General features: G+C 43.6%; 1 protein-coding gene across 1 annotated transcript; it reads right to left on the bottom strand.

Annotated features, from left to right (window-relative positions):
- Positions 1 to 2,490: 2,490 nt before the first annotated feature.
- Positions 2,491 to 3,468, bottom strand: MC3R (melanocortin 3 receptor). Its single transcript, XM_042884945.1, has one exon. The coding sequence runs from the start codon at positions 3,466 to 3,468 to the stop codon at positions 2,491 to 2,493; it is 978 nt and encodes a 325-aa protein (XP_042740879.1).
- Between the last annotated feature and the right edge of the window lie 7,403 nt (positions 3,469 to 10,871).

Consider the following 10,871-nt stretch of genomic DNA (forward strand, 5'->3'; position numbering starts at 1 on the left):
CGATTCTGAGCGATGTCTTCAGATTGCTTTATTCAACAGATCTTTTTTTATTTTTTTTATTTTATTTTTTTGCTTAAATGTGCAGCACAGTATGAATTGTAGTCTCACCTAAAATTGTGTTTAAAATGAAAAATAAGACGTAAGGTACAATAAGAGCTAAATGCACAATAACTTGAGGCAGGGAATTGTGGCAAATCATGCTCTGTAGAATTAAGGTACATATCACTGACACCAGATAGGGATTTTTACAAGTAGGTACAGTTTTGCACAGCAAAATAAGGTCTGTTATGAGATATCCTATGCTGATTTCAGTTCATCTTAATGTACCACATCTGCTGTTGCAAAAGCCAGAGCCAAAAAACAGGTTTTACTACTGTCCAACTGATTTGTGAGATGCGGGTATGGGCTGAGAGCACTCAGCTTGAGCTTACTGCTGGGTGTTGGGATTTTTTCTGGTCACCACCTGAACCATGGCAGAAATGCCATCCATCTATGTCTGTTCTGCTATGTGCCCAAAGGACCTTGGTGTGTTAAAATTCTTTCATTTTAAATGTATTCATGAAGTTACGTGAATGGTGGAACAGTGGGAATGTTGGGGAAGTGGAAGGGAATGGGTTCATGGGAGGAGATGAGAACTTGATAAGGGAACTTCAGGTGTGATGATAGTGCAAGGGAAATGGTGAACATGAGGTTGGTTTGGCTGATGAGTGGAATGGGGATGGAACACAGAGTTGGTTCTTGAATCTCTGAATGTGATCTAATCCCCCACAGCATTAGAAAGCTAACATGCCTTCTAGGTGTGCTGTAGGATGCTGAGAATAAAACACATTCATAGGAACATTGTATGCCAGTGTTTGGAGTCAGTGAGGCATATATTTCCCACAGACAGTAAGAGCCGTGTTCCAGAGCCAGCAGTAAAATCGCTTCAGCTGGGAGCTGAGCCAGGCCATGATGTGTGAGTGCAGAAATGGAGGCAGGAGGGACTGGGAGGCTCTGGTCTACCACAGGACAGATAGTGAGAGCGCCAGAAATAATAACATAGCAATTACACTGAAAGGAAGAAATGAGAGAGAGGCTTAAGTCAAATGAGAGCTTTTAGTTGCTCGAAAGCAATAGACTTTGTTTTCCTGAGGGTTTCAGGCGACTGCCCTTACTAGAAGCAAGATACCAGAAGGCTGCTAAGCAGATTTTTTACCATGGCTTAGAGTTTTTTAGTGTGGCACTGTGATGGCAGCAATACAGCCTATACATTGTAATACACACAACTCATGTCTGCCTTTGCTTGGTTACGAGATGCTACTTGAGGGCTTCTCATGTGGTTTGTTCCTACAAGAAGCAGAGGAAAAGACTGAACTACTGTAGCTGAAGTCACGTGCTTTATATGCCACCGACTTGCACATAAAAATGACTGCAAAGAATGCGTTGCTTTCTTGATTTCAGTGCAGGAGTGTTCATCCACTGTTGTCAGGTTAAAGCTCTCTAAGTAAAACCAGACTGACCCAGGACATACAGTAATCGGTGCATAGAGCCACATCTGCCTGCTAGCAGGTACCTCACTCAGCCAAATGGCTGTTTCTGAAGAGTCTGTGTAGATTTAACGCAGCTTTGTGTTAAATGATTTGGCATCTTAGCTATTCATTATGTTCAGCTCCGTCTTCAGATCCTCGGTCTTCGAAATTCTCAAGGGATGAATCTCGCTGGATAATAATTATCAAAACGAGACATCCGATTTGTCAACATACCAAATACATTAATCAGTGCAATCCACTCTTTGAAAAACTTCAGAGGATACAGTACTGTTATCCCACAATAAGGAAAGTAACTGGCATCTTCAAATGAGTTCACTTCTACCCACCGGCTGTGTAAATCACACTGTCGCTCGCACAGTCGTTCATTCTCACTGAGCTGACTTTACAGGAGGAATAGTTCAGTGCCGGGGATGGATGGTTTGCTTTCATCCTTTTAAGACTTTTCTTGATTTGCTTTATATCAAGCAGCACAAATGTCAGCCTGTTCCTTTATTAAAAGGTGGAGACATCAGAGCAAAGCTGTCACTGTCAGTGGTTTGATTTGACTGTGGGTGAATAGCTTTCCAGAGAAGTTCCTAAGGGAATCTTTTGGGAAACACTGATTTCACTGCTGGAGGCACAGAGATAAAGCAACAGGTGCAGATAGAGGAGAGAGACAGAATATTATTCCATTCTCTGTAGGGTAACATTCACTCTCAGGATTCTTTTTTCCTCATTTCACATTTGTTTCATCTATTTTGCAAGCTGCTTTGGACTTTGCTTTGTTATGGCTATTTAAATAGCTTCAAATTGTTTAGTTGAATCCTTTCCTTTTGAAAAGCATAAATCAAGGCATTAATTAGGAGCTTTTTTCCTGTGCCCTTTCTTCAAGAAGTGCTCTTAAAATGAAGCTGCTATGTATCTACATACACGTTCATACACCTACTGTATGCTTCCTCTGCTCCCACACAAAGCCGGGAGCTCACAGCATGCACTGTCCCACGCTCACACCATAGCAGCAACATACTATTTCTTTGAAAGTCTTTCTCATCTCCAGGCTCCGGAAGGCGTAAATGAGCGGATCGATTACCGAGTTGCACATTATCAAAACCAGATAAGTATTGAAGTGTGAAGTGTAGCAGACACAGTATGAATTCATAGGGCAAGAAATGATGAGAATGAGGTGAAGGAAGAAAGGTGCCCAGCAAACAATGAAGACACCCAGCAGTATTGTGATGGTGACGGCGCCCTTCATGCAGGTCCGCTGGGAGGGCACCCCGTCCACAGGCAGGGCTGCGATCCGCTTCATGTGCAGGCGTGCAAACAGGAACATGTGAACGTAAAGGGAGGCCATGAGGAAGAGCATGGTAAAGAACATGGTGATGAGACAGACAATGACAGTTTTGCTTTCTGAGTAGGCAATGAATATGATGCCGCAGATGATGCAGGCGATCCAGATGAGCACAATTAGGGTTAAAGCTTTCTTCACAGTCATGATACTGTGGTAACGGAGAGCATAGAAAATAGTGATGTACCTGTCAATGGCTATAACCAAGAGGTTGCAAATTGACGCTACCAAAGAAATGCATATCATTGAGTCGAAAACATTGTCCATGTGCTGGATGAAGTGGTCATCGATGATCAAATAGCCGCTGCTCAGGATTGCAATCATGACGGTCTCCAAGGCGTTTGACATGCTCACCAACATATCTGCCACAGCCAAGCTACAGAGGAAGAAGTACATGGGAGAATGTAGGTTTCCATTCTTCAGCACTGCGAGAATGACGAGGATGTTTTCCAGCAGGCTGATGATCCCTAAAGCCAAGAAGACCTCAGCTTTTATGAAGACCTGCTCGCAAAATCCATCACTGCTTCTGTTGTTGAGAATTGAGTCATTGACATCTTCGGTGACATTAAGCAGCACAGGCTGAAATGAAAAGGCAAAGTGTGTGCCGTTCATGGTCAGCCAGGTTTGCAGGAGATAACAGCTGACAGAGCAAAGGTTAAAAGAAGAAGAAAAGAAAAAGAGGGGGAAGAAGGGAAAGAAAAAAGCAAAAGGGAAAAATAATTCCTTCCAAGTTGCTGCAATGCACACAGGGTGCAACCAAGCAGGAGTTCGTGTTAGTCACTTCTGCAAGTAGAAACTTAAAAAGAAGAATCTTCCTTTACAGTGCGTCTCGTGTCAGTCCCAGGCTGCTGCTCTGCCTTGCAAGGAAGTGAGCTTAAAATCGGGCATCAAGCTGCTTTTTCTGAAGAGAGAAGCCAGCAGCAGCACGATGCCGGCTCCGCGGCCGTAGCTGAAAGCCCCCTCTGTGCTGCCGGCCGGTCTGCTGCAGTTCGAGACTTCGATGGCAAGAAAGGTAAAACAACGAAAAACCGACCAAAACACTCGCAGGGCTTTATACACGTGTGAGAGGAAAACCAACTCCTACTCGGTCCTCCGCGCCGAGCCGCGGCCACTGCCGAGCGGGCGGCTCGCTGAGTGACAGCGCGGCGCGGTCCGCATAGCGCCCCCTGCTGGCAGCCGCCGCCGCGGTGCGCGTTCCGTTCGTCCCGGGGGAGGCGGAGGCGCCTCCTGACGGTTTGGGTTTGTTTATTTTCCTGAATTTGCTCAGAAATAAAGCAAATCGCAGATGTGCGGCTCTTGCTAGTTGATCCTGTGGGGCTTTTTTCCCCTCCCCCCCCTCAGCTTGGAAGCATGTTGTGTAGGCAGCAAAGGGTTATTCCGGGTGGGTCGGAGCCCCAGCTGCTTACTGAGCAAGTTATCTGGCAGTTAATTTGTAGCTGAATTCACTTCTCAAACAATCTCTGGCAGTCCTATGTTCAAGGACAGGGTTCTTCAAGTTCAATTGCCTCTTCTTTTTCGTCTATATTAACCTATTGTTCCGTTCATGAGAATGGAAATTTAATGTTGGTCTGGTTTCCCTGGAAGCGTGTCCAATGACCTCGAGTATTCCTGCCTTCTGACTTCAATGCACTTGAGCTTTGTTGTCATCCCCTGACTATCTGCAAAGTCCTTTTTTTAACTCAGAGTACATGACTATGTGGGGTTGCTCTGATATCAGGCCCTTTTAAACAAAGATTCTTCTAGTAACGCTCATGGGCAGTTCAGCTGAGCACAGAGCTATGGGATGGATAGGTCTGGGCCAGTGCTGTTCTGGGACTGCCTCCAGTGTTCCAGCTCTTTGCACCTTGGGCTCCTGCTCCGGAAGAGCTCCCCAGGTAGGTACTTCTACAGGAAAAAGAAATTCTGTTTCCATGTGTCAAAGTCTCTCCCTAAATTCACAGAGGTTTGTTTCAAAGAAGCTAATTTAAAACAAGAAAATCTCTCCCTTAATCCCGTGGTAGGGGGAAATATTCCCTCTGTAGATTACAGCAGTTGCAGATTTATGCCTCCAGCAGCTGTTTTTATTTTGCGTGGTGAACCTCAGTTGTTTCTGCTCAACTCTCTTGAACTGATGGATTAGGCTGGAGAAAGCACTTTTGAGATACAGTGCTACTGCTGCAAAGCAGGATGGGACACTGCTAAGGACTGAGCTTGAGGTGAATTCGTGTCTTGTGCCGTGGCAGTTGGAGGCTGTTGTTCCTGGGCTGAGGGCAGGATGGGAGGCACAGCTCCCATTTTTGGTGAAAAGCACCCATCACTGGGGCAGAGTCCTCCTGGGCTTGGCTCTGGGTCACCTGCTGATGTAGGGGTGCTTATGCTATAGGCACTCACAAGTAAATCGATTCCCAGATGTGTTTTGCAATTTGAACTCGAGTCCTGTTTTCCCCATCTGGTTGGACACAGCAATGAATGCACTACTTGTGTTAGAAATCCAAAATCAAATAAAGCTGTTTAATTTCAGTTATAATGCACAACCAAATTTGAGTCATGATTAATATAAAGCATGTATGAATCATCATATATGATGCATTGTTTTGAACATCATGGTTTGATCCATAAATAGCCATTAGCTGGAGAAATGACTCAAGGGCAGGAAAAAAAAAACAAAACAGCAGAGCTTGCAGCTGAATCTTTCTTCAAGGGGAACCTTGCAGACATTTTTGACAGGGACTTCTTTTTTCTAGAAAGACCTACTGCTTTGTCTTGTTTAATAATAAAGCAAGCACACAAAGAAACCAACAGAACTTTTGCTTAAAAGGAGTTCAGATACATGCAGGAGGGAGAATACATGAATTGTATTGCATAATTGCAGAAGAGTGAAGGATGCTCAGCCAGATCCAGTCCTGGGAGTCCTAACACAAGGGCTGAGATGTACTGGGCATATCCAGATTGACTGAACATGGGTCTCTGAGGCATGCCTCTCTTCTTTGTTTCATAGTGCTTCAGCCTTGGCCAAACATTAATGTTCAGTTTTTGCTCTGTAAATATCAACTCCGGAATGCCCCATCACACTGTTTTAAAGGGCTGCTACAGATTTCCCCATCTTTCAGCTGAACCTGGCAATAAGAAGTCATTAAATACATTTCATCATAATTTTGTGAATGCCATCTGTCAGCAGGGATCAAGCTGCCATTTGCACCGAGATGCAATTTAAAGCAGAAATTGGATGTTTTATATCAGAATGGATTAATGGCACTATTAGCTCGGCCATTAAACACTAAAAAGTGTTGGCTTGAGCATGGTGGATCTGATTGCAGGCTCAAACCAACTCCAAGGTCTTTGCAAAGACTGGCAGAAGCTGTTTGCACACCACAGAGACTCCTAAGGCCTCCCTCTACGTAGATAGGAGGGGGCTGTTCTGCTCAGCTGTCCAATTCTGCTGCTCTTGAAGAGAGATGATTACTGATCACGTCCATTGCTGTGCAAAATGGACAGGCTGCTCTAATATCCACAATAACATCTTCTGAAGATGCTGCTACAGGAGAGTGTTTGCATCCTTTTGGAGTGGGCTCACTCAGCTTCCATTCAGCCCTGGCTGCCGGCCTTTGTGCTCAGTGAGGAGAAGGGATGTCTGGTAGTGATTGCAGTAAAGTGGCATTCAGATGAGTATTTTATAATTTCAGCTAGCTAGCAGGTTTATTTAACCAGACTCAACTTTTGGACATTATGAGCAATTTTCTTTCTCATCCAGGTAGAAAAGGAGACAAAGCAGACCTGATTGCAAGACACTTAGCAGCACCTGCAGGTGCTTTGTCATGTTCAATGGACTTTAAGTGCTTCAGACTGATAACACTGAGCGTCGGTTTTGTCCTCTCATGTACAGGTTGAAAGACAAGCAGACCTGATTGAGCCAGCTGCATTCAGCTTCATTGGTGCCAAGAATCCTCGGAGTATTTCCGTTTTCTCTCTGCAAAACACTGCAGTCTTTGTGTTCATAAACCTCCTTGTCCTGCTGTGCTGGGGCTGAGCACTGTGTACGTTTGTCTGTCCAGCTAACGCGGCTGGCTGCTCTCCTTCCAGACCCTGCAGGTGACCAGAAGACTTTGGATACAGTCACAGCTCGATGAGGATTTTACTGAGGTGTCAGGTGCCGTGGGCAGATGAAGCAGCAGAGCCTCCATTCGTTGCTGTGCTTGGAGTCCTGCATTGCTTCCATCCAGATTAAATGCACATATAAGGACAGGAGAAAAAAAATAATCAGGAAATCATATATATTTTTTTCTGCTACTCATTATGCCCCAGGAATGCACTGCATGCTGGACCTGTTCTCAGCTGCTCCCAGGCCTGCTGAAGCACCAGCTGTGGGCTGCTTAAAATCACGTCTACATGTGTGGCTGCCTATCTACAGGACTACAAAAGAAACATCCTTGAGGGACAAAAAAGAAAAAAAAAAAAAAGAGGAAAAAGAAAACGTGGGGGAAAACAGTCGCAGTAAAAAATTGTGTATGTGTTTTTTTAATAAATTCTCATTTCAGAGTATGGGACTTCCCTAAAATCGGTGGGAAACTACCATGGGTAGTTTCCTCTTTCTGGCTCTGGATGGGAGCTCCCAGACTGTGTGTCTCACCAAGAACATATCCCCTAATTTGAACTACCAATTAAACCTAACTTTTGCCTTGTTAATTTGGTGCAGTCTTTCCTATTCTGTTCTTTTGGTGTTCAGCAGATGTGACCTCAATACCATCATATGGCTGTAAATAGAAACCCATCTTCAGCGTTTTTATCTGCTTTGCTCTTTGTAAATAATTTCTAGAACAGAGTGGCACAACCTTTACTTAGTACTTATGATTTAGCTGTAAGTTGGACTAGTAAAAGCTTATGTGCCCGTTTATTTAACCAACGCCATAGGCACAATCATGCTGGTGCCCTTCAAAAACAAGATGAGATTTAGAAGAGAGGGTTAGAACATTTCCCTTCTCTGGGATTCGCAGTATAAGCTGTATATCACGATGTGTGAACAGGGTCCATGCATATGGAATATACTTGCACGCATAGAGAGAGCTGTAAGCTTCAATGAATGTTTGGTTTTTGTGACCTCCTTGTCTAAAGCCTGCAGCAGGTTTGTGTGCACAGCCGTGGTCAGCTGCATGTGCAGCTTCAGCCCTTGTCCCTCCTGAGCTGCAGCCGTTCTGCACACAGACTATAATGCCCTACGTCTTGGGTCAATTAAACCCATCTTTAGGGCTTTTTGTTTTAAACTTCGTTGCTGCTCAGCTTTTCTTATCAGCCTGAGATTAGGGAAGTGTCTGGTGCCATCTTGTGTCGCAGAGGAGTAACATAGAGCTGTCGACTGAAAGTTCCTTAATTTGGAATCCAAAGTGTTTTTAACTCGCTTAGCTTTAGGGTTTGACACTGGCTGCTGCCCCAGCATCGACAAGGCAAGGCACAAGGTGACCCTGGGGATGTAATGCAAAGTACATTGCGGGCAGTTGAAAAATGCATCACAGTGGGAATGTGTGTAGTGTCACCAAGGCCAGATAAGCAAGGAGGTGTGGGCAGCCCTTGTTACTGTGACCTCAGGTGAAGATCTGTTGTTTTCAGAAATACGCAGATTATTTTTTTTCCCTTTTCCTCCTTCCTTCTTCTTTTCTTGATGATGACAGTGGTCTGCTATCAGAGGCAAAATTGTGACGAATGTGAAGAGAATATTTGCTTTTACAAAATATGACAGAAAATCCCTTAGAAAGCCAGGAAGGCTCCAGTCAGGCACCAGGTGTCACCTCTTCAGTTTAATGGTGAGCACATCACTTGTCTCCCAGTTCCTAGGTTGCTGCCACAGAAGAGTACAGGAAAGTTGTGGAGCTTGTGCTCAGAATCCAGTTAACTTCTCTTAACTTTTACCTGTTTCTTGGGCTTGGTTTCCAAGTCACAGCTGTGAAGTGAACAGCACAAGGCTCTCCTTTTTTTTTTTTTTTTTTTTAATTTACTTATTTATTTTTTTTTTCCTGTACAGAAATATGTTATTTCAACTTCCAGCTTAAGGAATTTACGCAGGCCAGACAAAGCAGTCCAGCATTGTGGGCTCAGCTGCGGGTTCGGTAGGGGATAATACTGCAGCAGCAGCACTTGTGTGAGGGCTACGTGCTGAGCATCCCTAGGTGTCACCCTCGAGTTGAATTTAGCTTTGTGGTCTCGCACGCTTGTCAGTTTTCATTTAAAATCATTAATCTTCCATTCATCTCCCCACCTCCTTTATTTTCTTGCACGTAACGCGCAGGGGATCTCTTGGATCAGGGGAGCATCATCTGTGTGCATAAATATTTTTCTTGCCTTAAAGCAGGATCAGAATTGGGTCAAATAGAAATACCTAAAACTTGTCACGGCATCAATTTCTGTGCTGGGTGCTCACTGGGGAAAGAGGAAAGGACAAAAAAAGCTTAAAAAATGGTTTCCTTCTGAAATGGTGGGTTGGTTTTCCAGTTTCATTCAGTGCTTTCTGGCACAGTTTCTCCATCACATCAAATGAAGAGGAGAAACACTATTCCACAGAAAAAAAAAAAAAAGAAAGAACCACTTAAAAAAGATAATTTTAGGCTGGTTTGCTTATCCCTGTTGGTTCAAAGCCCTTTTCTGTACTGTATTCCTCCTCACTGGAGAGTGGTTTGTTTAAGTAAAGGATGTTCCCATGTGTTTGCTGCAAAACACGATCCTGGCATGTTCGAATCAATTAACTTAGAAGAAAGAAAGAAAGTTACTCCAGATCCTTTATTAAAGAAAGGTGTAATTAATGACTTCAGATTAATTAAAAATGTTTGCTCTGAAAGTGGCACTGGGCTCTGATCTGGTACTTTGTAACCGCACAGAAAGTGCTGTTCAGCCGAGAGCAGGGAGAGCAAGACTGCCTGGTATCTCTGCAGAACCTCCCAAAAGAAACCTGTCATTTTCCCATTCTAAAGTATTCTGCACTGCCATCATCCCATTATATAAAACAAGTTCCTCAATTCTTTCATTTCAAAAGAAAATGGTCGTTCCTCAAGGACTGAAGTCTCTAAGGGGGGATAGGCTGATATTACAAATTTCTTTTTGGATGAATTAGTTGCTATTTTGTTTTAACCAAATGGCCTCAGATAGCTGTCAAAGAAACGTGCTTCCCATCATTTCACTTTCCAGTTTAGTGGAAAATTTCCAACCTGTCATGCATGGCACAAACCAGTCAGAACTGAAAGCATCAAAGGACTCACAGTCCTTTTTGGAATATTTCTTTGGAAGGCCTGGATGTAGTTGAGCTGTGCTACTTTTTTTGCCCTTCATTAAGCTAACGTTCTTTCAGAGAGTAGGACGTATTTTTTAATTAGTTCAAATGTTAAAAAACTGTTTTTATTACGGCATATTGACCTTTCTTTTAATTAATTCTTTAATTAATTCATGCAGTGATGCAAGTGCTGGGACAGCCTGGATTCACAAGCAATCTCTTGGCAGCCCATTCTGAACAGAGCATCTCAACTTCCTCTCCTCCTGCTTGTAAGGTTATTTCTAGCTCAGTGCAGAAAAGTGAAATGAGACCCATCATCAGAACAAAACTTCTTTTTTCGGTTGCTGGCACAATTTTCAACATATAATTTGTTATATATATGTAGATAGATACAGATATTTGATTTTCCTTTTTGCCCGCTGTTAGAGCACAAGCAATTCCAAACTGTGGTGAATCTCTCTCTGCTGTATCTACTCAGACCTTTTAGCCTCTGAATTAATTTTCATATTTCTTGTGTCTGGATAGAAGTCATCACATAGAGGTGGGGAAACCAATGTGCATTTTGTCTGTACCTGCTAAGCAGTGCCTGTTGGACGTGTGGTAAGATGCCAGGAATGCCTTCCTGATAATTCACTCTTCCAGTTGCTAGATTTTCCCCTCCAACACAGATCACAAAGGCATAGGTTAAAGTGCTGCTGATTTTTACAGCAATCTTGTGAGAGAACCTGCAGGTGTGTTTGTGCTTGGATCCAACACGCATGTGTTTGTGCTGGAGTTTGAAGGT

Source organism: Lagopus leucura, unplaced genomic scaffold (assembly GCF_019238085.1).
Source record: "Lagopus leucura isolate 7727_CA_CO unplaced genomic scaffold, USGS_WTPT01 Super-Scaffold_100047, whole genome shotgun sequence".
NCBI classification, from domain to species: Eukaryota; Metazoa; Chordata; class Aves; order Galliformes; family Phasianidae; genus Lagopus; species Lagopus leucura.